The sequence below is a fragment of the Hypoxylon fragiforme genome (genome assembly GCF_022984875.1).
Source record: "Hypoxylon fragiforme strain CBS 206.31 chromosome Unknown GGS25scaffold_5, whole genome shotgun sequence".
Taxonomy (NCBI): Eukaryota; Fungi; Ascomycota; class Sordariomycetes; order Xylariales; family Hypoxylaceae; genus Hypoxylon; species Hypoxylon fragiforme.
In genome coordinates, this window is record NW_026054760.1 from 785,252 (window position 1) to 810,528 (window position 25,277).

The following is a 25,277-nucleotide window of genomic DNA, read 5'->3' on the forward strand; positions in this document are numbered from 1 at the left end:
GTAGCATACCGCTGGCACATCCCGCTGATCGTGTAAGTGGAAAGAGAGATCCACACCCTTTTGCCCAAGCTGCCCATTCGTTCCCCTCGATCTTGCACACCCCATCTCAACCTACCCACTACTGTATCAGTGTATCTACATACCAGGCCATCAACCATCAACCTTAGATTTCCCTGTCGTCTCTCTTCCAATCCTACAACCTTTTGATGCCTCGTCCATTACCCACCCCCCTCCCCCCTCCCCCCCCAAAAAGTAGCCTTCCCACCCCTGCTCTACTCTGATGTTTGGTCTGTCTGTGTAGACTGCTACTGTACTTGCAGATTAATCGCCTCCCCTACTTGACTAGGGTTGACCATGGAGGAGGGTATCTGTGTACCTCTCCCGTACTGCCCTGGGGAGTGGGTGGAGAGTACGACTTGAAAACATGCCCTGCTCTTCGATGGACTAGACGGTAGTCTGGTGTCAAGTACATATGCTTGCAAGTTGCATGCTTGTACGCTTGTATGCTTGTACATATGTATGCTTGTAACCTACCTAGGTATGTATGGTTGTTCATATAGAGACCGCATCTCGACTTGCCATAATTATATCAGGTCCCTTCACTCCACCCCCCGTCAACCCCGTCTACCTCTTCTCATGCATTGTCAATAAACTTCTTGCTTGGGCCATCCATCTTTTCCATATTAACACCTATTTACCCATACCAGTCAACCTTCCTCTTTGCTCAAAGACAAGAGTTTCTATATTGCTTCGAGACCCAAGTCGACACCGCTGCTGCGCCGAGCTTCCCTGTGTGTCCCTTCCAGGTTGATAGAAGCACGCTACACTACATCACACTTTCGTTTATAAGTGCATATATCCTAACATGACAGTCTCACTTCCTTCACAGTCCAATTCGTCGAAGGACGCCCAGGCTGCCCGCAAGCGGAGGAGACGGGCCCCCGCCGGGGGAGCTGCCGATGACTGCTTCACATGCATCAAGAGGAACACCAAATGTGACAGACGAAGACCTTACTGCTCACAATGTCTCGAGATTGGGAATGAATGTTCCGGGTATAAGACTCAGCTGACTTGGGGAGTGGGTGTGGCAAGTAGAGGGAAACTTCGAGGACTTTCGTTGCCTATCGCAAAGGCACCACCAGTCGCACCCATTGGAAAGAAAGTGACAGGCCGGTCACGAGCGAATACTGCTGCCACAACAACTTCGACCCAGTGGAACGACTCAGACGAAGCTGCACGTAGAGTGCACCGAGACGATGTCGACATCAACGGAGACCATGGCCATTCTGTGCCTACATCGCAGTACGGGGGCTATGCGGAATATTCAAGGTATTCGCCTAGTGAAACGGCCACATCGGCGTCGCAGAGAGTATGGGGAGCCCTACCAGCATATGCTGGTAGCATGGGTGTCCATGACCAGTCTAGATATCACAAGCTCAGCACCTCTATGAACCATTTTCCAATAATGGGAGACTCTTTAGGATCATCCGTGGAATCTTTGAGCGAAGTCGACTATAACCTATCGCCCCCGGGACATTCTTATCCCAGGGAAGAAATTCCCTTCGTCCACAGCCCAACTCTCGTGTATGAGAACTACGCTACCCAGAACTCACCCGTGTCTCAGAGCTCCGCCGCGGCGATTATGATCGATCAACGGGCCCCAACGTCCTGCCCTAGTCTTGTCTATACCCCCTCCGAGCCAAGTTCGAGCCTTAGCTCACACCCCGACTCTTTCGAGCCACACATGTCTCACAGACTGGTGGCGGATAGCGATGCTCTGAGTAAGGATCACGCGTTCCGAAATCCTACGCCTCGGATCACTGACAACTCCTTACAGACGCCCCTGAGATGGAGTCTTACGGCACCAGCCCGCATTCCACGACCGGTTCCCACTGGGCCTCATTATCACGGGAGGATGATGTAACTCTCCATGCTATGGAGCCCACTTCGGCTACCTCGACGCTTTCCTTTGAGAGCCAGTCGATACAGGTCAGCCATGATCTCATTGCTAAGATGCCGTTTTTCATGGATTACTATGAAAATATCATGTGCCCGTCCATGGTGCTTGTAGATGGACCGAATAATCCATTCCGAGACCATATTCTACGGCTAGCATCAGGTAGCCGCAGCTTACAACATGCTATTTGCGCTCTGGCGGCATGCAATCTGAGGATGAAAAGGAGGCTAAGTCTTGGTCAACATGCCAGGGACCTAGATATCCACAGCTCTCCACGACTAGGTGACACCCAATCCGATCACCATTCTTTGTCAGAAGAACACCAACACCGCAACTTGGCTGTTCACCTCCTGAACCAACAATTGAACGATCCCGCGAAATCGTGCCACGACTCGGTTCTAGCTACTATACTGCTCCTTTGCCATTACCGTATGGTCGAATCTGGAGTCGCAAAGTTCCACACGCAGTTTGCAGGAGTCAAGAAGATACTAAGTATGCGAGGTGCTGCCCCTTATAGAGGGTCAACTGAGTCCGCGTGGATGGAAGCTGTTTTCACCTATTTCGATTCGATATCGGCTAGTATCAATGATCGCGAAGCCCAGCTCAATCATCCCTTCTATGGTCTACCCTCAGACGCCAACTTGTTGCCTCCAGGAGCTGAGAACTTGGTTGGATGTGATAGAGAGCTGTTCAAGACCATAAGCAAGCTTGGCCGCCTAAACCTCCTATCTCAGCATCGTTCAGTACGGAATAACCAAGCAACACCTACCGGGCGCATTAGAACACCATCAGTAGCTTCTCCCGTGGGCTCGCCTCTTGGACACTCATTCAAGCAACCAGTTCCATCTCTTGGTGACTTCTTCAGCATAAACCACCACCGTTACGATGGCAACGGCTTTTCGTCGCAGCTTGACGAGGAGGAGATATTAGCTACTGGACTTTGCTCTTCGCCGCAGTACGATGAAAACCGTTCAAGCTTTTGGTGTGAGTGGAAGGAAGCACGCACAGCGCTCCAGAACTGGGAGTTTGACGCTCAACGGGTGGCTGCATCCCTGCCTAACTCGGCAACGCAAAGCCAAGTCCGTGACCTACACTCGCTCTCGGAAGCTTTCCGATATGCGGCCCTACTCTACACCGAACGTCTAGCAGCGCCTAACGTGCCTTCTACTCATAACAATTTCCGTAACCTAGTCAGTCAAGTTATCTACTACGCAACCTCACTCGAGAGTGGCAGTAACGCCGAGAAATTCCTACTATGGCCGCTCTTCGTATCTGGTAGCGAATGCGTCAACGAGCTACAGCAAAACATTGTTCGCAACAAGTGCCGTGAAATCATGTCTCGCAGCGGCTATATGAACAACCTTGCAGCCATCGAAGTTTTAGAGCGGCTATGGGCTGGCGAATACTACGAGCCCCCAAGAACTCCTGGCAACAAGCTTGGAATGAGGCGTGGCTGTTTCAACTGGACGAAATGTATCGGGGGACCCGGTGTCGACGTCGAATGGATCATGTTTTAATAGGAGCGCCAATACAGGCGCCGTGGCCATCTTATTGCTTTCAACAACAAAAGAAAAAAGGGAGGCAGGCTTTACATGCTACGGAATCTGGGATCACATGGGAATGATATCATTGAGGGTTATACCACCTTTTTTTATGGCATTTATCTCTTTTCTACCGTTTATTCTGTTATTTTCATTTTCATTTTCTCGCACACCCCAATTCCCCTTCTCATCACCATGTTTTTACTGGCTACGAACTGTATTATTATCACTGCACTGCATTTTTGGATATCACGGAATTGTTTTGTTACGGCGGTATGAATGATATCTAGGATATAGGGATTTTTAAAGTTTTATTGTTTTTATTGTTTTATTATTATTCAACACTGGGATGGATGGTCTAAACCTATACCTATTTGCGAACGGGAAATGTATGTCGGGAAGGGCTTTTTTACTACTAGATGGAAACCCTTAAGAAAAAGGGGAAGGTCGATGGATGTTGGGCTTTTTCCCGCTCCTTCTCATCGGCGATGATGGTCCGCGGGGGTAGAGAAGGGTAGGTGGGCTGTTATTGTTTTGTTCTGGGTTTATTGTGTATCTAGTAGGCATATGACGTTTACGCTGCATATGAAGAGCAGAGAGAGAGAGATAGGCATGGGGATGGAAATGGAGAGACATACATACATACATAGGCACAGACGGTGATGAAGCGAGACAGAGAACAGAGACAGACAGAGAAAGAGCTGATGACAAGAGAGAAAAGAGACAAGATTTACCCCAAAACATGACTACACACACATACCCGCGCACATGAGCATACAGTAGACCTACGTAGTTCGTTAAATTGGTCTCGTGATTTAGTGATTGTATGTTTTTTTTAAGCCTTGGAGATGTAGTGGGTGGTGTGGACTTGTACATGCCTACATACATACTGTACATACCCACCTATACCACACAAGGTATTGTACATACGTACAAGCCCACCCCCCCACGTATCGCATGTCCATTTTCTCTCTCCCGAAACCACACACAACACACACCACCACCGGGGAGCAAGCGCATGTGAGCAAGTCGACAGGCAAGCAAGCAAGCAAAGCACAAGACGAGATGAGATGAGATGTCAGCAGCACAGAGCACGGAACGCACGTAAGGTAGATCTCCCGGGATGAGAATGTAGGGGGAGGGGAGGGGGTAAAGACGTCACGCCATTGAGTTGATGCGCCTCATGCTTTTTAGGTAACTACTGGGTTTGTTATAACTAGTGGGTATGTATGTATGTATGTATGTATGTGGGTAGGTAGGTAGGTAGGTAGGCTTGTAGTTACATGTTGAAGTTCTAGGACTACACACATACCTACTTACCCACGTTGAATGTATGTGCTGCTGCATATCAGTTAGGTACTAGGTTAGGTAGGTATGTAGGTCTTGCAATGCTCAATGCAAAAGAGAAACATGTGCGCGCGCGCGCGCAAAAAAGAGTGGATTGAAGTGGGCTGGGTGGGTGTGTGGTGGGCTCAGCACGCGATAACTACGTTCATCTTCGCGTGCTAACTAGTTAATTAACTAACCTAACTACTGTACCTAGGTATGTAATAATTAACTATGCGATGTATGCGGTGGAGGTTATAGTATTTATTCCTAGTACTTTGTTATACACCCACCACCCACCCACCAGGGCCACCACCACTGTCACAAGCAAGTATGTATGTAGGGGGGTAATGCGGGAAGGAACCGTTCGTTACCTATACCTAGGTAGGTTCTCACCCGCCTACCTAGGTACAATACAATACAATACATTGTAGGTATTGTACCTGGCAGCCCTGGCTTAGTCTAATATGTAACTAGCCATCAAATGATGATGATGATGCTATTGATACTATACAGGGCTATGTATGTATATGTTATATGCCAAACGAGCTAAACTTAGCATACATATGTAGCTTAACTTAACCTAAAGCTGAACTAAAGTACCTACCCCTTACTTTTTTTTTCTTCTGTTTCTTTATCATCTACTTATCTACTTACCTTACCGCTTTTTTCTTTCTTTCTTTTCTTTTTTCTAATATGTAGGTTTGTTTGGTAGTTGTAACTTATTAAAGCTGCAGATGATGATTTTGTAATTGGAGGGGGTATGTAATTCTTTGGGGGGAGGGGGGGGGGGGGTTACTTAGCTCTGGAGCTGTAGTCAGTTGAGCACGCACTGACAGTCTGAATGAAGTCAACTGGTATGTAACTAACTGTATGATGTACCCAGCCAGCCACAATTACACACGTGCATATTAATAGCTTATTAATAGATAGTAAACAGCTAGTTAATGTACATAAGTTTCCAAGGTTGCTAGCTCAGGTCACATGCAAGACATTCAATGTCGTGAAGAATATTACTTCCAGGGCTCAGGTATAGGTGGTAGTGGAAAAGGAGTCCTTATTGAATCGTGTTAATATTTTTATTTTTATCTTTTTTTTTTTTACGATAAACCCTAGTTGCCAGGCACGGACGGGCCAAAGGTTAGGTAGATCTATGGGCGCCATGACCATGCCAGGTCCCTAGGTCCTAGGCATTATGATGATATATGTTCTGGGCATGTATATCACGAATGCCGGTAGGGTCCGATGATGTAGTTATTCAGGGACTTTAGGGAGGCTAGGAATATATCGATGGATTGGGTATGGTATACACTCTTGGCAGACAGGGCAATGAAGAATGGGTTTAGTCTGCCGAGGTATTGTACCTACCTTGTACTGATCACCGCAGGTAATGTTGTCAGGATAGAACGGACCTCAATCGACATCTGTACGGCATGCTAGCCAGGAACCTCGTACTAGGATGGATATGTTTTTTAAAAAAATAACCAAAATTGAACAATCACTATATGTTAGTAGGTACTATGTAAGTAGATAAAACCCGAGAAGATACTACATATCTGTGTACCTACATTGATCTGAAACGCCCAACACGAGATATAGGCACCTAAGCCGGGTACTTACCAGCTACCTAAGCTAAATATGTATTGTACCTACCTACAATTTCCAAATTTCCCCAAACCCGGTATGGTAGATCTAGGTAGATACGGAGATCTGCAACAGAAGTAGCCAAGTCCCCACCCCCAGGGCAGAAAAATACCCTTTCGTATAGAAATATCGTAAACCCTTACTACATATACATACCTAAGTAGATACCGACCTACTTGGGTAGCAAGTAGCAAGGTAGGTACATAGGTAGGTAGTCGGGTAGGTAGGTTAGGTAGGTTTGCGTCTTGTCGCCGCATTCCGACGAACCCCCCACTCCCCACACATTTCCTAATGAGGGAGGAGAGCAAGCAAGCAAGCAAGCGACGAGAAAAAACGACGCCATCGCCAGTTCCCCAGCCCTGTCTGTTTTCGTCTCACCTTAAGTAGGTATCTATCTAGCCACCTGGCTAGTACTAGGTAGGTAGGTACGGGCAAACGTATCGACGCTAAACCCGTAGCGAGAAGCTTCGCAGGAGAATGGAGTATGGCCAGATCTACAAGATCGTAATGTACGTGATACGATAACAGGGCAGGGGGGCAGGAGAAAGAGAGAGAAGGAAGTGGAGCTACATACCTAGTAGATATTCATGATTCTAGAGGCGAAAACGAGCTAGACGTCTAAGCGAGGTAGAAAAGAGGCGAAAAGAAGAAAAAAGGGTCAGAGACCAAAGTGAGTACCGAGACAGGTACCTACCCTTCGATACTACGGCTTGGCTTTTTGACTACCTGTCGAGGCAGGTAGGTATCCTCATCCAGGTTTCCAGCTATAGCTAGCTAGGCAGTTGTCAGCGATAGATATCCTTAGATAGATAGGAAGGCCTCGAGCCAAGAAGTTGCAGTCTATGATGTAGGTATATGGCATACGTACCAACACAACAAACGCTGCACATACTGATAGATCCACACACCTAGGTACCTGACCATCGGCATAGGGTTTTCTCTGGTGTGATGTTTGATTTGCTTGCTTGTTCATTTTGGTTGCTGCTGGTGACGACGCCCCCTTTTTTTCCCCAAGCCATTCCGGCATTGGCTAGGTAGATGGAAGAAAAAGAAGAAGGGAGAGAAAAACTGGTTCAACCACTCATCGCCCGTCCCACTACTCCTTGCCTTACCCGTCACTAACCAAAATCACCCGCGCCCCACCGTCTAGAATGATCGTCGCTGCACAGGTAGGTAGGAAGGTAGGTAGGTAACTTTAGTTGTACGGTTAGGGTATGATACAGCACGGTACGTTCAGAACTGAAATCTCTCACCTTGGCTAGTCACCTTTGCTCGGTAGGTACTTAGATAAATGTACTAACCGTACCAAAGGGTAGACCGTAGAGCAAAGGGGGATCTACCTCTAGATAGCAAAATACTAGGTAGCCACGGTAGGTGCCCAGCTCCCGCCAGCAAACTTGCATTTATCTTTTGGTTCGCCCAGTAATTTCTTGAGTTTGGCGGACTTATAAAACAGAGCCTGTTAACAGGTCATCGTCTGATCGACACCACAAACAGCCCTTCCCGGCAAATAGAAGCTCATGGTTGGCAGGTGTGCTCAGCTCCCGGTGCTAATAAGTCGACGGCGCGAAACTGCAAGGGAGAGAACTTCCGAATGCACATAGGGGGAGGATTAATGAATCTAGATGATTTCCATAGTAGGTAGATCGTATGGGTGTTTGGGATGAATAGTGAGCCCTGTCCTAGTTCTTAGTTCCCTCTCCTATCTCAGGGGGGGATTGCTAGCGGTACTAGACTAGGCCTCTAGTGAGTGTCCATTAGATCGATCAATTAAGCAACCAATTCATAATCCGACGAACCAAGTCATTGGCAGAGACCGACTCCGGGATCCGAGATCTTCCGCCAGCACAACATCAGCAAGAGAGGACCGGCCCCCCCAAACTAATGGAACCCATCGGCAAGCGTCGTGGGCCTTGACGATGATGCGAGCAAGACGACATCCCACGTAGGTAGAAGTGGTGGCAGCGGTAGTAGTGGTAGTAGCACGCAAAATGTACACAGATGAATGGGTTGTGTCCCGCCGAAGGAAAAGGAATTTTAGCTTCTTCTTTGCGACTTCTAGTAGCTCGCCGGATCTGCTAGTCAGGGGTCCATTTCTGGAACGTGGCTCCGTGATTCGAGACTTGAAAGTTAAGGGGGGAAGAAAGCGGCTCGGGGTTCATTCCCCATCTATAACTAGTAGACAGCGCCCGTGTTATGCGACGTTGAATGCGGTTTGCAACCCCCCCGGCTACTGCATCAATGTTGCGGGCTTGGCCGCATCGGCGGGTTCCAGAAGCTCTCATGGCTGCCGATTGGCCCTGTTCGGGCCCCAGCATTCTTCTCGGATCGCGAGAGCCTACTGGGCGATAATAGTCGGCGATCGATCGAGTGGGTTGGGGTGGAGCATAAAACTACCTGACACTACTATGTACTTGGGTGCTTTGAGGTCACTTGGTGAGATTGACAGGCAGCCAGGAACTATGTTTGGGGGTTTCGTATCGGTACGTAGGAAGCCATGTAACGTAGATAATTAGGCGAGGTGCGCCTCCATCTGTATGGTGTACATTCTTTGGAATCAACTCGGGACTCAGGGATTTAGTTACAGTCCTGTTCATAAGGAATATGCAACATCGTCTTCTTCTCACTGGACGGGAAATGCACTGCCCCGTTCGACTCATCGTTGAAACGATACTATATAGGTACCTAGGTAGGACGCATACGAACTAGACATAGTGAAAGATCCTAGTAAATAGAGAACGGCGTATGGGTTGTGAGAGTGGGTAAAATTCATAAAGATGTCATGATAAATACCTAGGTACCCAGGTAGGTACTTAATCAGGACTTCCTTCATCTAGTACGGTATGAAGTATGTTGTAGGTAGATGTTGGGACCCGGGAATCGTCCACAACAAGACAAATTGAGTTATAATGTATTTGTAAGAACACAGCCCTGTTTGGGGGCTGCTTTAATAGCTAGGTTGTAGCTTATCTCAGCAAATTCAGATGTAGGGACATAGATCCTAGCCCGTATGGAAGCGTAGCGTAGCTGTACTAAAGTTGAAGGAATAGTCTGACATCGGCGTTTGCTGAGATGCAAAGAAATTACAAGAATGACTTCATTTTAATGACGATATGAGAAACTCCTCCTTCAGAAGAATGCAGTCCATTTTTCGATTACTTTTCGATCGTGGCCAAGTGAAATTAATTAAGGGTATAATCTGCGCGTGGTGGCCCCCTTTTTAGGGAATGATAGCCTCGCATCTTTCTGGTTGCCAACAACCTGGGGATGGAAGTGAGGACATTACACTGCGGTTGCGTTCGCAAGTCCCCTGCGTCGACTCTTCTCGCAGTCCTCATAGCCATCTGCTTAACATGTCGAAAGAGGCTAGCAAGCACTCTGGCGGAAATAGGGGAACCACTGTTTGTGGTAGCTCAGGCATAGTTCTTGAAAGGGCATGTGGAAAGAACAAGAAGAGATGCCGAGATCCCCTACAGGATCAGAGACTTTCAAGTGAGTCGATGCGTCAATCATCTCAGCAGGCGTGCCATGTTGGCCCTTTTTCGCCTTGGTGAGAGATGGGTACTTTGCCGCAAAGTGCCGCCAAGCCTCCCTATCTTTACTATCAATAGGATGAGGGATCTCACATTTCGCTATGATCACACCAGACGGTATGTGAAGTAGGTAGGGTATATTGGGCTGGATGCTCCTACTGCCTAAGTAGGTGTCTGCCGGCTCACCTTTCTCCTCTGAATAAGGGATATCGACTGCTCGAGTAAATTCTTGTTTGAGCAAGGTCTAGGAACCAACAGAAAGGCACTGCCTTCGTTGCGATCTAGGTTGGTACCGAAGACATGGCCCTTAAGGGAGAGATCCAGTCTCCAAAATGCTACTTAGCCTCTATAGTTGCATTGTTCTCTTTGAACTAAGGACGGAGAGCTTCCATTTGCATATCAGGACGTCCTCCCCTAGGAGGAAGCAATTCCAGGTTATGAAGCTCGTGGATCAGTGCTTTGAAATCAATCGCAAAGTTGTGCAGCATGTAAGCCATTCCAAAAGTCCTACACCGAGGCTTGGTAAAGTGGCGTATGGAGTCCAGAATACCAAGAACGGTATATATGTCTCGATATGGCAGAACCGCGACAGTTTCTCGTATAACGACTTCGTCTAGGCTACCTTGGAGGCTCGCCATCTCTTGAACCCAAGGGTGCACAGTGACGAGATATCGACGGATTGTGGCACAATAGACATGAGTGGTATGGCATGCAGTATGGCATGGACGGTATGGGTGGTATGGATAGGTAGGCACCTATAGTCGACACCAATAGTAATCGTAGGTAGGTAATGCTCATCAATGTTAGAACATTGAAAAGTTGTTTCCTGATGAAACTTTTGCTTGGCCGTAACACTCAGACAAGGTAAATGTAACACTCAAAATATGGGCACGTGCAGATAAGAACCATGACAACTGATAAGGAATATGTGGGCCTATCTCTTATCACCAAGTCGTATCTAAAAAAAAGTTTTGGAGGGACCAGGGACCATGTACGAACTTTGAAACTTTACCAGCTGAAGTTACGACGGAAAAATACAATACCACCAAACAAATTTCGAGTTCCACGATCACGAACTTATACTACAGAAAACTCATACTTCGTATTGTGAAGTAGTAGTAACCCAGAAAGAAGAACTAAACAAAACCAAACCAAACATCAAACATTATGGGTCGAGATCTCCAGAAGCGCAAGCGGCGCTCATCCCGCCCCTCCATCCGCCAGCCCTCATCGACCATGCAATCGAAGCGGCTGCTCAACCCACTGGGGAACGACATTGTCGCAAAGCACTGGTAAGCAAGCAAGCAAGCCAACCACCCAGTCCTTGCCTATTCCATCCCCACTGGCCATGTCACAACATGGCATAGCGCATGGCAATTCCCAGGCTAGACAGACATCTGATCCTCGTACCACAGGAACAAAAAAGAAACCACAACGCAGAACTACAAGCGCCTCGGCCTCGTCTCCCGGCTGAAAGCCCCCACCGGCGGCGTGGAGCCCAACGCCGCGTCGCGCGGCGAGAAGCAAGGGCGGCCGACGAAGCCCGTCGACCCCTTCGCGATCCGCAAGTTCACCGGCGCCATCGTGAGCGAGGTGCGCGTCGAGCGCGACGCCGACGGGAAGATCGTGCGCGTACTCGATGGGCAGAAGAAGCGGGAGAACCCGCTGAATGATCCGCTCAACGAGCTGGATTCCGACGAGGACGAGGAGATGGAAGCCGGTGAGGAGTGGGGCGGCATCGAGGAAGGAGAAGGAAGCGGCATCGTCCCGCAGCTGGAAGTCCAGGCCAACCGGCCCGTCGTCAAGAAGCCGCGCACCCTGACGAAGCGGGAGATCGAGTGGCTGCAGAGGCTCGTGGATAAGCATGGCGAGGACACGCGGGCGATGGCAAGGGATCTCAAGCTCAACCCCATGCAGCAGACCGAGGCGGATATCTCGCGGCGGATAAGGAAGTGGAAGGGGACTTCTTCGGCTTAAAAGAAAAGAGATAAAAAGGGGTAAGGGGGTTATGTGAGCTCCTGTCTGTCTGGTGTTGCATTTTCTTTTCATATACCTACCTAACCTAGGTATATCAGACGACCGCATTGCAAGGCGTTATTGGATCATATATGAGTTAGCAGGCCATACATACTATAGGCCAGCAGCACTCGGCATGCAACAAAAAGTGCTTTACAAATTCGATCGATCGATCCATTGATCCTTGGAATGTGAATAAGTAGTGTATAGGGACTCATATCATACGCATCACCTTATCATACGCATTACCTCCGTATAAACAACAGACCTTCAACCTTCCAACCCCCAACTCCCAACCCCCCCCCCAAAAGGAGAAAGAAGAACGAAAAAACGAGACCACACCAAAACGAACGAACGTCACATCATTAAAAAAACCATTCGTTGCTGCCAAGCTACCTAAGGCATCCTATCATATCCTAATCCTCCTCCCAAGGCTGGCTATATATGTATTTGCAATAAAAGTCGTATCGTAACTTTGGGCCCTATCGAACCAACAAAGCAAGAGCAAGCAAGCACAAGTATAACAATTCGTAGAAACACTGTCTGTCTCCTGGGTACCCCTTAGTGCTGCCGTAATGAGCAATATATGTAAATATCCGTCCGGAACACCGATCACCGTTTCGTGAATCTTTTTAAAATACTAAATCCGCCCAACTTGATTTCTTTCCGTTCCAAGCGACTTCTCTTTCTCTTTCTCTCTCCTTCTCTCATTTTTTCTCTCTCGTCCTCGGTTTCAACATACTGCCCATTTCCCTCCTTGCTTTCTCTTCCTCGGCCTCTTTACTCGACCACTCACTCACTCGACCACCCACGATATGGTTGCCACCGGACTGCTACTATCGTATCCTCGTAGAATGAATCGATAAACCATTAATCTCGTCAGCAGCCAAACGGCGAGCAAATCACCCGCCCACACACCATCGGACCTAGCTTCAGCTTAATGCAACGTGCGGTCGTAGTTCGCGCTCGGGAATTGCACGGGCCTATCGTCGTCGTAGTCCTCCGCGGCGGGCGGCGCGTAGATCTGAGGCCGCGAGGAGTGGGAGCCGTAGGCCGAGGCGCCGCCGTAGAGGTCGGTGTGGGAAGGCGAGGTGCTGTGGGTGCGGTAGGCCTGGTCGAAGGGGTTCTCGAGCGGGGCTGGGGAAACGCTGTGCGGTCGGTAGGCGGTGTCGTTGTCGAAGCGGCCGGTGAAGGTGTCGGCCGGGTCGTAGGGCTGGTCGTGCGTGTCGGTGTGGTCGTCATGGTGGTCGTCCATCTGCACCGGGGCGTAGGCTTCCTCGTCGTGCGGCGCCATCGAGAAGGCAGCCTTGTCCGGGTCGATGTTCTGGCTCTGCCCGAGGTTCTCGTATCCCGGTAGCCCGTCGGTGCGTTGGTAGTAGCGCAGCGTGTACACGCTGACGGCTGTTGTCGCAACCCAAATGAGGCTGATATAAAAATGGTTAGCTTAGGGTATTTTTAGGATGCCTGTTAAGATTTCGAAGGGCTAATCGCTCCGTTGCTTACGTTTCAAAGAATGCAATGCCGACAATGGCCTTGCTGACGGCGCAACCTTGTCCACACGAGTTGGCGGTGTTGTAGGCGGCTTGGCTGGCGAAACCGGATAGCCAGAAGATAGTGAAGATGGTGTCGGTAACAACCATGGCGTGCGGTTGGGCAATCTTCCGGGTCCGTTCGAATCGCGGGGCCATGGCTAGGTAGATCCAGGCCGGGATGGATAAGAAACACTATCATGGGAAGTCCTGTAAGCTGCTGCAAGTTTTCGCATGTTCCATGCTGACAGATGTAGGGATATCTCAACGTACCAGTCCGAATGGCCAACCATTGTTACCGTTTATTAGGGAATCTTGGGCTCGGAATAGAATGATCTCGAGGATGAATACTACCAGTGCCAGGATGATTTGGAGGATGTGGAGGGCGAGTTTAGTGTTTGGCACCTTATCTGGGTTGATATCTAACTTCTCGAACAGGGCCATCTTCAATGGCTACCTTAGTTCTAAACGGTGCGGAGGTTAATGTGTGGCCCAAGTCGTGCTAGAGAAATATAAGGCTGATGTTGATGTTGAATAAGTTCGAACGGTAGGATGTAGGGTAAGACTATGATAGGTTTTGGTAAAAAAACGTCTGGAAGAAAAAAGGTAAATACCTTGAAGTAGATGCGGGAGCTTGTGGGAAACAGCCAAGCAGATTAGGTTGTATTTTAGGGGCGGCGTGGCGGCGTTGCGGCTTTGCGGCTGACGATGATGTTGAAACGATAGAGTGACTTGAATGGTCAAGGTTAGGTTACTAGGTATATAACTTATAATATAAGGTATATAATTGTAGATACTAGGATTGTATGTACTAAATAGTTTCAAAGAGACCTGGGCTTGTTTCTGATGTTTGATAATAATAACAATAATACCAAGATGCAAATTTACAAGAGTAAAAGTTCAAAACAAGAAAGGTATCAGCGTCAAAAGTCGGATCGTTATGGTATTGATGTTTATTGTTTTTTTAATTTTTATGCCTAACTACAATATCGGTTTTCTACTAGATTGTCCCTCCGCCGATACGAATGCTTTGAGCCGATGAATATGTACGTAACTAGTACACTATACCCTAGCGATTGCACGCCGTGCGTAATGTAAATGGAGACGGTATCCATTTTATTCTCAGCTCAGCCACACTTAGTCGGGGCTTTTGGCTTATGTCATGTGTGTTAGGCGCATCCTGTCACCTGTTTGTCACAGAACACAGCCACTAGCATGGAATGTTCATATCAGTGCCAGCTGAAGATTCGATGCTAAGCCACCTGAATAGAGGAGACCATGAGCCCACTAAAAGCCGGTCTACGTCACCCATTGATAACTGCTGATGTCCATATTTCCCGCCATAACCGCGCGCGAAGCCGAGACCAGCAAATCATCGTCCTTTTATTGTTGCGACAAGCTATTGAAGAAATCTAATCCAATACAGTAGTTAAATGGTCATCCGAATCTGCACTTATTTAACTGACTGTAATTGTCTCACCTTTCTCGAATACAATGCATCTTCACTTACATGTAGGCTTACAAGTACGACCTAGTACTACATAGTGCATACATGCATCAAAGTAGTGGTATGCATGTACTACGTTATGCATCTCAACCCAGCCTTATCGATTATCTCCAGTTCCAAGTTGTGCCGTTGACACACAGACTGATCTAGGTATCAACGATCTCCATTTCTTTAGAGTTTGCAAATTGACAAGCTTGCCTTGGTAAATATGAAATTAAACAAAATGATAGTAAATGTTTCCAGGGCCATCTTCAAGAAACGATACCTATAATTTTCAACTCTTCAACTCTAAAACTGTCCAAATATTTCCATCAGTAGGATCAGAACATTGAAGGAAAGGCGCATATATGCATACATGTCAAGTGCCGATAATCGGGGACGTTGTTTTGATTACCTCCCTCAGCTTCGTATGCTAAACCCCGATTGTGCTATTAGGTGATCAATTATTTAACAGTCTAGTTGATAACCCCGGTTCAGATCTCGCCATCTATGGATCTTCTGGTCATATGTATTTTTAATGACTTTCTTTTATTAATCTTACTTGGAACTTATCGAGACTACGAGAATACATCACAACTTATCATCTCGAGGGATTCTAACCTACCAAGTCACTTTCGTCGCTCAGTTGAGAGTCCAAAAGAATATATATCTACCTAGGGTATCTCATATACATATTTGGACGTGGAGGTTCAACGTGGAATAACAACAAATTGCTGACATGGAGGGGTCTGAGAGTATTCAGATCATTCCACCCATACCAATGGACGAAAATGAAATTGATGAGAGGACACCGCTGCTACAAGATCGGAACAAGAATGGTGCCTCGCAGGAGTTGTCTCCATCCGTCAATGGCGACACCGAGCAGGTCATCATCGTCGAGGAGATAGCAGGCTTCAAATTATGGCTCATCCTCTGTACTTGCTGGGTTGGTGTGTTTCTCGGCGCCATTGATACGACTATTATTGCCACGCTATCGGCCCCTATCTCCAGCGAGTTCCACTCACTAGGTCTGTTATCATGGCTCGCGGCTGCTTATCTCATATCCAATGCCGCATGTCAGCCTCTTTCTGGACGTCTGACGGATATCTTCGGAAGAGGACCTGGCCTTGTTTTCAGCAATATATTCTTTGCGGCAGGCAATCTCATCTGCGGCCTTGCCCAGGATGCGAATGTCATGATCCTCGGCCGAGTCATCGCTGGAATCGGAGGTGGCGGTCTTATGTCGATAAGTACATTCCTATGTACTGACTTGGTCCCGCTACGGAATCGCGGGGTTATTCAAGGTGTCGGCAATATCTTATTCGGAAGCGGAGCAATGCTGGGTGGTGTCTTCGGAGGTCTGCTCAACGATCATTCGGCTGGAGGGTGGCGTTTAGCGTTCTTGTGCCAGGTCCCTCCCGTTTTGGTTTCGGCCTGTCTAGTTGCCTATCTTGTTCGAGTACCTCCCAAGATATCTGAGAAGTCGTACCTAGCTCGCATCGACTTCACCGGTGCCTTCTCTCTCCTCGTGTTCCTCATCTTGTTGCTACTTGGTTTGAATGCTGGGGGTAATCTGGTTCCATGGCTACATCCCCTACCTCTCACGACGTTGCCGCTGTCTGTCGTGGCGTTGATCGTTTTCATTATCTGGGAAACACGCGCCAAGCAGCCTGTTATTCCTGTTCGGCTGCTCCTACATCGAACTGTGTTCACATCTTGTATGACGAATTTACTATGTTCCATGGCGTTTAATATGCCTCTTTTCTACGCCCCCCTTTACATGCAATCCCTTGGAAAATCTGCTACAGAATCAGGAGTAGTGGTCTTGTTCGCACCTATTGGAATATGCATTTGCTCAGTTGGAAGTGGGCTAATTATGAAGAAAACTGGACGTTATGGTGCGTATTCTACTCTGATTCCCCTTTCATTCTGTGTTTGTCGGTACTAACAATGATGCAGTAAGTGCCTATTTGATGTTTTCCAGCTCGAATGCCATTATATACCCCCCTTTTCAAAGACTTCTATCAAAGCGCTTCAGGGCATTGATCTATTCTACCCTTCAACGGAGGTGGTAAGTTACTTTACTCTGCGCATCGTTTCTAACCGTATTTTAGTTGGCTCTGGGTATCTTTGCGGTGGCACTCCTGCCTGCTGCCGCTATCATCCTTACGACACTTGACGAGAATTCCCCGCAGTGGCCCCTGATGATCGCGTTCTTCCTCCTGGGTTCCGGCCACGGTGCCATGCTTACCATTACGCTTCTCGCCTGTCTAGCAGCAGTTGACCATTCTGACCAAGCCACGATCACATCTGCCACCTACGCATTTCGATCCGTTGGTGCCACAGTGGGCGTTACCGTCGCCTCCACCATCTATCAGAACGTGCTCAAGCTCCAGTTATGGGATCGTTTCGGGGATTTCCCGGGAGCGGCGGAGGAGATCAGCCGAATCAGGGATGATCTGGATGAACTTAAGCATCTCCCCGATGGCTGGTACGATGGCGTCATCGCATCGTTTATGGAAGCCTTCAGGAGTGTATGGTTTACCGCGCTCGGTCTAACCCTCTTTGCGCTTGTCAGCGTCTCCTTCATGAAGCAGCATAAGCTGCACTCGACCTTATCTCGTAATGAGGCGGAGTAGAGGCTTGTTTGTATACAAGCGGATATTGACTTGGATAAATTAACGGTTACGTTGTTACGCATGAGCAAAAGATTAAACGATTAGGTTTAAAAAGGAATTATATCTTAAGAAATGGCATCAGGCCAGCTAATGCGAGGTTAAATAGATTGAATAAAAGCATGTTCTGAATGGAAAGTCTAAAGTGTGAAGCGTCTTTGATGTGCTGACAGAACGGTAGCTGTCTATTCCTATCCCCACCGACGAAGTCTGAGTCGGATAGGGGATAGGGGTGGTGGGCAACTATGAGGGTTTAGTGAAGGGTGCTAGGTAGAAGCGTACCTAGTATATAGGTACTAGCATAGGTAATTACCTACCTAGGCAGTGTTGAGGGGCTAGACTTATCGTGTACGTACTTAGACGGGGCTAATGCCTATATCGTTGTTAATGTTGAGGTTGATGTTGGGCTCATCAAGAGAGATACGATGGTACTCACGTTTTGTCACCCCGCAGGTGCGTTATTCAAGCCAGAACTTCTTTGGCTGGCTTTCCTCCACATAACCTGCCTGCCTCGGTACCTACCTACTTAGGTGCTCCAAGTAGGAATAGGGGTTATCAGTTCTTAGGCACTTTGCCTTACTTAATCCTTACCCTCCACCTAAACGAACCCTAAAATCCCGCAAATTCGACAAGAAAGATGCCCGCACGGCGAAGAAGGCCGGGACGCCGAGCAGTAGGTGGATGGTCGGCGGCTCGCAGGCGGTCATGGCGCCCCCCGAAGACAAGGGTCGAGAGCACACGGCGACGATCAGGTACTCGGCGAGCGAGAGGCCGTCGTCGGCGAGGAAGGGGATGGAGGTGGGGATTGCGAGGAGGAGCGGGGCGAAGAGGGATAAGGTGGTTTTGTGGAGGAGGGAGAAGCCGCGGGTGCTGTGGGTTGTGGATGGGGAGGATGGGGAGGGGGAGGGGGAGAAGTGGGAGAGGGGGGGTTTAGTTTGGGGTGTTCTTTTGCTTGAAGAGGGGGGGAAGGGAAAAAGGAAAAGAGGGGAGGGTTAGGGGTAAAGAGGATATGAGGTAAAAAGGGGGGAGAAACCCCCCCCCCTTTTTGGTAGGGGGGTTAATGTAAAAAAAATGGCGGATTGGTAGGTAACACTTACAGAGACGCAGCGCCGGTTCGTGTAGATCAGGTGCTCAAAGCGTTTGAACACGTAGTCTTGCTGGCTGCGGACAAAGTCGTCGATGTAACGCATGAAGGCACACACCTCGTCGTCGAGACCGTACTCCCCGCCGCGCAGTATGCCGAAGTGCGCCTCGTGCGCGCGCCGCGAGTCGCGGGCGAACTTCTTCTTCTCGTAGTGAGAGTGCAGTCAGGTGGCTAGGGAATGTCATCGCGTTAGTTTCTCGCTGTCCGTTGTGGGTGTGCTTGCTCCTCCCCTCTCCACTGGTTTGGTTTGGCTTCTTCATAACCACTTACAGTACTCCCTCTCGATGATTTGCCCCGTCAGAATGAGATTCTCCATCTGCGTCGCGCGGTCGAGTCCACCTCCGTCCGGTTCGGGGGACTGTGCTGGGAGCGTATGCGCGGTCCCGCTCATGCAGCGGGTCAAGAACTGCTCGCGATCAAAGGGCAGGCATATCTGTGACGTGCCGCCATTCTCTTCCTCTTCGAAGTTCATCTGATCAAGTTTGTCCTCGATACACCAAGGCCTTTTTCCTAGTCGTTTTTAAGTCATGTTGGACTAGCACAGCATGATCTCATATGGATGGACCAAGGTGCTCTCAACAGTCCCTTGTCCTTCACATCATCTCTTGACGCCTGACTCGGACAGGCACGATCGCATGTATCTTACACCTCCAGGGCACATTGAGAGAGGCACTTTGTTTGATACCACCACCTCCTATCGTGTACAGGTGCCATATGATACTACCGTTGATATCATACGCTCTAAGTATCAAAAAAGGTTAGTACATAGGCCTGGAATACTGGACTGCTCCAAAATAAGCCTTACCCCTATTCTCAGGTAATTTGGGTAGGTAGGCAAAGATTTAATCTCACCATCGTTTTTAGAAAACCAGAGAAAAGGTTCTGCTAGGTGTAGATTGTTTCTGGCAGGTAGCAAGGCAGAGCTGCTGAGTGAGGCTATTCTCGAGCTTGAACCTCACTTCTACTAGCTTCAGAACGCTTCAATTCACCTCCATCAATACAGCAAAGCCCTTTTGACCTACACCTTTGAAGATTGATATCTCAACAACTATCAAGGCTGTGATCCTGAAACTTCTATAGAGTATAGTTCCAGGGACGGGGTATTTGATGAATATTTTTGCTTACGGATCAGGCCAGTTATGGTGGGGATATCTACATTGAGGGGTGGCTACTGAGCTTTGCGGGAGCCAACCAAAAGGGGGATACATACACGCGCAACGCTTATTCAACAATATCTCAGCCGCCAGGCCATCTGGGAAGCTTAAAATTGGTATTCTGGCTACCCTAATTGATGCGAAACGAACTAGCCTACTCCCAATTTATTTGGGGCTGATTTGATTAGGTTGTGTGGGTGTATAGACGCGGGGATACATAGCCAGCTATGTGTGTCGGGGAAAGGGGTGTCACGTGACCCCATACTGTCGAAATAGCATATCTCAAAAGATGATCTGAACACTAATATACACCAGTAGTACACCTAGCATGACTCCAGATGAGTAGCCAAGGTACCTATGCACTGTGTACAAAAGCCACCCCGGTGCAATCCTACCACACCAGATTCCTACATATCATACCTTAAACGGCATACATAATGATACTCTAACTGTTACCGTCATCTCGTCCGAGTGGGATCATGATCCTGTCCCTCTCACAAGGGTAGGAATCCATATATATAGTACCATAGTAGGTTAACTCTATATGCCGCATACCACACCCCAAGGGAGGTTGCGAGGGCAGTCATTCCTCCTTATCACGGCGTTAAATATATCATCCAACTAACCAGCCTACGAATGAACGAAGCACAATCACGAAGCGTAGAAATAGGTAAATTTACTGCTTCATCATCATCATGCTACCCATGAATAAGGGTAGATAGGCAGAAATCCTCCCCAAAAAGTCAAGCAAACCACTATTCATTCAAGGTGTACAACGACAAGTGGTAGAGCTGCCATCCGTGACATTCGACAAGAACCTACAACACCAACAACAGCACATTAGCAAAGATCCCTCTTTAGATGCCTATCCATCCATCTCCTCCCCAAGCACACACAAACCAGCCCCCGTTCAAGCCAACAACAAAAGAAAAGGAGGGAACTTCATACGTAACCAGCACAGCGGCATAGGCCGAGAACCCAACTAACATAGTATCGAGCTGCTTATCCAACAACACCATGACGAGCACAAACGCGGCGCCGAAGCAAATGACGACAGCGAGCGACGCCGGTTTGGAAAGGGGCATCAGCAGCAGGATGCCGATGGGCACGAGCAGGATGACGCCGCAGGTTATGGCCAGTAGCCCCCGATGCAGCTTCTGTATCCCGCTGACGTAGAGGAACTTGGTGATGTCGCGGTTGCTGTCGGCGTAGGAGTTGTCGGTGAAGAGCCAGCGGAAGATGCGCTGGGGGTAAGTAAGTGTTTATGTGAGAAAGCTAGCTAGACAAGGTGTATGAGGAATAGGGGGGAAGTGGGAAAGGGGCTTACAGAGACAATCGAGTAGCCGTGCAAGATAAACGCGAAACTCTCATCCACCCCGCTCGCTTTCGTCCTCAGGTAGTCGTCCCGGTAGTAAAGATACCTGCCGTCGTCGGTTTCGGGCATGAGTTGCTTCTCCCTCAGGGTGCGGTAGTAGTTGTTGTAATCGATGCGCTCCATGTGTGGTAGTCTTTCCACCTGATGGTGTGCAAGCAGATACTCCGCTATAGGGGTTAGTTCCATACCTAACATAGAAGAGTGAGTCGGGATGACTAGCAATCCCCTTACAGTAGCGCTTCAGTCTTGGGCCAATTTCTTGTATGAGGTGAGCCTTGAGATCCTCTTTCCCCATCTCGCAGATCGGCTCCGATCGTAGTGTTGACGACGAGTCGTACTTCTTTTCGTTTAGCTGGCCTTTAGCAGCGTACGGGGCGTGTTTGCAACAATGCGGATGTGAGCACCGAAATGTATCGAGCGTCTCCCTCCGCATCCATGGGCTCGTCTTCGTGTGGTCGTCTTCGTCGAGCCGGGCTAGTTCTTCTTCCAGTTTGGTTATCTTGATCTGCTCGTCGATGAGGACTCGGTGCCAGAGGGTGTTGAATCGACGGTGGCAGCTTAGATTGTCCGACAGGCTTTGTAGGGCTGCAATTCCAGCCCAGCCCGGTGGCAGGTTGTGGGCTACGGACGAAGAAGTCAATTTTAGGGGGTGCTAGGGTGGGTATAATATTAATCTCGGAATAAGATGGGGTTCGTTCGTACAAAGTTCTTCAGATGAGACGAATTTGGTGTTGATATTTCCTTGACTATTGGAGCTTTCTAGCGAAGTTAGTATCCATGGCTCTGTTTTACTAGGCAGCAAATCACCAACTGCTTTCTGGATGTGTCTGCTCGGAGGGGGGAGAGTTGTGGGGGGCGTTTCTGTGGCCCTCGTCGCTTTCATTTTCATTTACAGTTTCTGGAAGCATCCCATGGCGACCTGCTTCGAGTTCGGAGGCGGCATCCATCGTGCGACGTTGAAACCATTCGAAATATCCAGCCTGAGAAGTGTGTCCATCGAGTAGGTTCTGTCGCAGACTTAAATAGCTGGAGAATAGGCATGGTAAATGAAGATAGCCCAGCCTCGTCGTTACTCGAAAAGGAGGATCATCACACAGGAACAACGCCCTGTGGGTTTCAGGCCAAGAGAGAGGGCCATTCAACCGAGCCTATGGGCTTCGTGTTGCTCTAATACCAGCTACCACACTATTTGCAGATGGCTTGCGGTGAGCGTCTATGATACGCCGAGTGTCCATGCTGTATCATGGTGGCGGCCGTCTCGGAGTGCTTGGGGAGATTTACTTGAAGATAAGTGTTACGGGTACATACATAATTGTCCCACCGACTTGTCGAAGTCTCCGGCTTACAGTTCCAATGAACTTTTGTAGGATATATAGTTCACGGAAGCCCGCAGGCTCCCATAGCAAACATTTATATCTCCAGCTATTCACGATCGAACATGAGGACGGTGTCGACTCGGACGAACTATTCGCGTAATGGGTAACCCCAAGACGGGTGAAACAGAGAGATACACAATAGACGGTGAGAGCTCTCGATGAGAGTTCAATACCTCATGGCAGTCAAAGCTCGGAGTCCTTTGCGGCCACACAGGATCGAGTGCCTACCTGGTAGGAGTAGGAGGCAACGGAGAGATTTATCAATTATTCAACGAAGAAAGCGTCTTCTAGCTATAATTTACACAGCATCCTGATACCTTTACTTTTGTTTATAATTAGTCCGGATCAACGCGGTGGGAGATACATGTCTGAGACAAACTGATGTCGTTTACTAGAAATAGGTGTCGCATCCGGCCCCTATACCTTCATTCCGGGCCCCCACGTGGTAATTATAGAATAATATAACTCTGTTGACTTCCATCCATTGAACGTTGGCACCTGAGCGTGATCATACACTCCCTGGTTGTGAATTTTGTTCTATTATAAGAGGGAAAGGGGGTCTCGATGAATCGACGAATGACCAAGAGGTAGTATGGTGACTAGGCGAGAGTCGCGTTTCATCCGAGAACGCATACATGCAGAATGTGCTGTCGATCCAATGATTGGGTACATACCAAGCATTCGCCTCCCGTGCAGATGTAGTTAGAGACATGATACATACCTTATCTCTAATGGCCGACATGCACATCATCTCAGCCGCATTTTGCGTAGTAAGCGACGTTCAACTTCATATCAAGACCATCCAACGATACCAAACATCAATACTGACTAGATTAAGACGGCAAACTCTCGTTTTTTCGTCGAAATTATCTATAGAATAGCGAGAACCTGTTGCATTGTTCAATGGACGAGCTTTGATGGGGATGGCATCCAACAAAATATGGTAAGAGCCGATTTCGTTTTGGTTAAGGACCAGGTACACTTCAGATACAAGTATTAACGTCACGTACTTCTAGGTCGGTGGCTAGCTACCACGACAGGTTCAGTTTGCGAAAAAAAATATATCCATACTTCCAACTCTTATATAACCAGCCATCCTGTGTTAAGATCGTTTCCGGCCGCAAGGAGACGAAGCGGCAAATTCAATACTCGCCGGCAACATATATGTTCCTACTATGTGAAGGAGGCCTCTTAAATCGGCAAGCCACATAATCTACTATTATTTTACCTTGGTTGGGTAGATAATTTGATTGCGATAAATGCAGAGCTGGTTCATAGAAACTGAATTCAATTTCGTCTTGCAGGTTCATTTAGAGATAGGCGGATAAATATCGTCAACCTCGCTGTCGCTGAACCTGAAGTTTTCTCAGGTTATACTCATGACTACTATCACGAGGCTGAATCTAGAAGACGTAGAGCAACATCTTTGTTGCGCGGAGATCTATAACATCTCCCCGGAGACTGTAAATCCAGGTACACATGTAAGTCGTCTTTGTTCTATCTAGCTCCCGCGTGTAGGTCCCAGGTAGATCCTTGATAATCACGTTCAATTTCCATGGTCCTATTTATGGAACAAAATACTTCCAAGGGTTAGGGTTATATATGGATGTGGGCTCAGTAGGTACCAACGCTAGTTCGGTGTAGTGTGGGGAGTTGGCCCAAGAGTATGGAAAGATTGCCAGCTAGGCCTTCAACCAAGTCTCCGCAATACGACCCACAACGAGGTTCAATCGAGATTTTATGGAGATTAAGGCTAAGGCTTGCCGGGGATCTAGTTACAAGAGATGCGGTGTGGCAGCCCTACGGTTCTGCCAAAAGATATGGTATATGAGCTTAGCAGTGTACTTATTAGCTTAGCTAGAGCTTTATGAGCTATATGAGCTATATGAGCATGCCTGCTTAGGTAGATTATATGCATATTTCCCCTGCTACACGCACCATACCTTATATCAGTCCCTAGGCGCTCAGTTCAGCAAGCTTAACCAGTCAGGGGCTGTCAATCATGGTCAAGTTATCTCGCGGTTGCTTTGATTTGAGTCTAGGCCTGAATGTACTGTACCTACACATACAAAACGAGTAACTCTTTGTGTACATCTTCTTACCTACGTAGGTATATTGTATTTGCCATGCAGAATTGGTACACAAGTCCTTTGAAGCAAGGGGGGCTTCTCTTCAAGTTTGTACCCTCCCATACATCCTAGTAGGTGAGGTGAAAAGTCATCTGAGCCCGTTCCTATTTGCTGCCGCGCAGTTTGCGAAAATTCTCGTATTTGCTGGCAATTGAGAGATGGCCAATGACTCTACAAGCAGAAAAGCACTACTCATTAGTGTAATAGACCAGCGTGGTCACCCTAGCCAACTTCATCCCTTTGTCACATATTTAGTAGGAAGTAGTGATTTCATACTTCTTTGTTCGGGCCCGTGGTCGTCATCGAACAATTAGCAAGCTTGCTAGATACTCATCCACAGGAAAATAGTAAATCCCCAAGACTCATCCAGTTCTTTGTTCAGGCACCTTACT

The 25,277-nt window shown here is 48.2% G+C and overlaps 6 protein-coding genes across 6 annotated transcripts; 3 read left to right on the forward strand and 3 right to left on the reverse strand.

Annotated features, from left to right (window-relative positions):
• Nucleotides 1–865: 865 nt before the first annotated feature.
• On the forward strand, nt 866–3,474 carry GGS25DRAFT_514209 (fungal-specific transcription factor domain-containing protein; the record flags this gene model as incomplete). The annotated part of the gene is made up of 2 exons (XM_049262970.1): nt 866–1,781; nt 1,838–3,474. 2 exons carry the CDS (start codon nt 866–868, stop codon nt 3,472–3,474), a joined length of 2,553 nt encoding a protein of 850 aa, XP_049116421.1.
• Nucleotides 3,475–3,700: 226 nt separating this feature from the next.
• On the reverse strand, nt 3,701–4,311 carry GGS25DRAFT_268354 (uncharacterized protein). Its single transcript, XM_049257364.1, has one exon. It carries the CDS (start codon nt 4,240–4,242, stop codon nt 3,928–3,930), a length of 315 nt encoding a protein of 104 aa, XP_049116422.1. The 5' UTR covers nt 4,243–4,311; the 3' UTR covers nt 3,701–3,927.
• Nucleotides 4,312–11,168: 6,857 nt separating this feature from the next.
• On the forward strand, nt 11,169–12,520 carry GGS25DRAFT_531492 (ribosome biogenesis protein Nop16; the record flags this gene model as incomplete). Its single annotated transcript, XM_049265499.1, has 2 exons — nt 11,169–11,293; nt 11,417–12,520. 2 exons carry the CDS (start codon nt 11,169–11,171, stop codon nt 11,976–11,978), a joined length of 687 nt encoding a protein of 228 aa, XP_049116423.1. The 3' UTR covers nt 11,979–12,520.
• On the reverse strand, nt 12,521–14,532 carry GGS25DRAFT_268417 (uncharacterized protein). The gene is made up of 3 exons (XM_049257365.1): nt 13,820–14,532; nt 13,521–13,741; nt 12,521–13,441 (listed from the first exon to the last, which is right to left on the reverse strand). Exons 1-3 carry the CDS (start codon nt 13,988–13,990, stop codon nt 12,955–12,957), a joined length of 879 nt encoding a protein of 292 aa, XP_049116424.1. The 5' UTR covers nt 13,991–14,532; the 3' UTR covers nt 12,521–12,954.
• A 1,239-nt stretch (nt 14,533–15,771) lies between these two features.
• On the forward strand, nt 15,772–17,671 carry GGS25DRAFT_521455 (MFS general substrate transporter; the record flags this gene model as incomplete). The annotated part of the gene is made up of 4 exons (XM_049264069.1): nt 15,772–16,739; nt 16,841–16,930; nt 16,992–17,103; nt 17,147–17,671. The coding sequence occupies 4 exons, from the start codon at nt 15,772–15,774 to the stop codon at nt 17,669–17,671; spliced, it is 1,695 nt and encodes a 564-aa protein (XP_049116425.1).
• Nucleotides 17,672–17,911: 240 nt separating this feature from the next.
• On the reverse strand, nt 17,912–22,327 carry GGS25DRAFT_531494 (uncharacterized protein; the record flags this gene model as incomplete). The annotated part of the gene is made up of 8 exons (XM_049265500.1): nt 17,912–18,577; nt 18,906–19,022; nt 19,127–19,354; nt 20,954–21,249; nt 21,333–21,547; nt 21,612–22,001; nt 22,083–22,139; nt 22,192–22,327. 8 exons carry the CDS (start codon nt 22,325–22,327, stop codon nt 18,295–18,297), a joined length of 1,722 nt encoding a protein of 573 aa, XP_049116426.1. The 3' UTR covers nt 17,912–18,294.
• Between the last annotated feature and the right edge of the window lie 2,950 nt (nt 22,328–25,277).

Bases quoted from the DNA above. Each gene is read 5' to 3' on its own strand.
- GGS25DRAFT_268354 (XM_049257364.1), bottom strand. From the start codon at position 4,242: ATGTTTTGGGGTAAATCTTGTCTCTTTTCTCTCTTGTCATCAGCTCTT.
- GGS25DRAFT_268417 (XM_049257365.1), bottom strand. From the start codon at position 13,990: ATGGCCCTGTTCGAGAAGTTAGATATCAACCCAGATAAGGTGCCAAAC. The intron at 13,742-13,819 runs GTACGTTGAGAT...TTCCCATGATAG, and splicing joins ATGGTTGGCCATTCGGACTG to TGTTTCTTATCCATCCCGGC. The intron at 13,442-13,520 runs GTAAGCAACGGA...TTTTTATATCAG, and splicing joins GGCATTGCATTCTTTGAAAC to CCTCATTTGGGTTGCGACAA.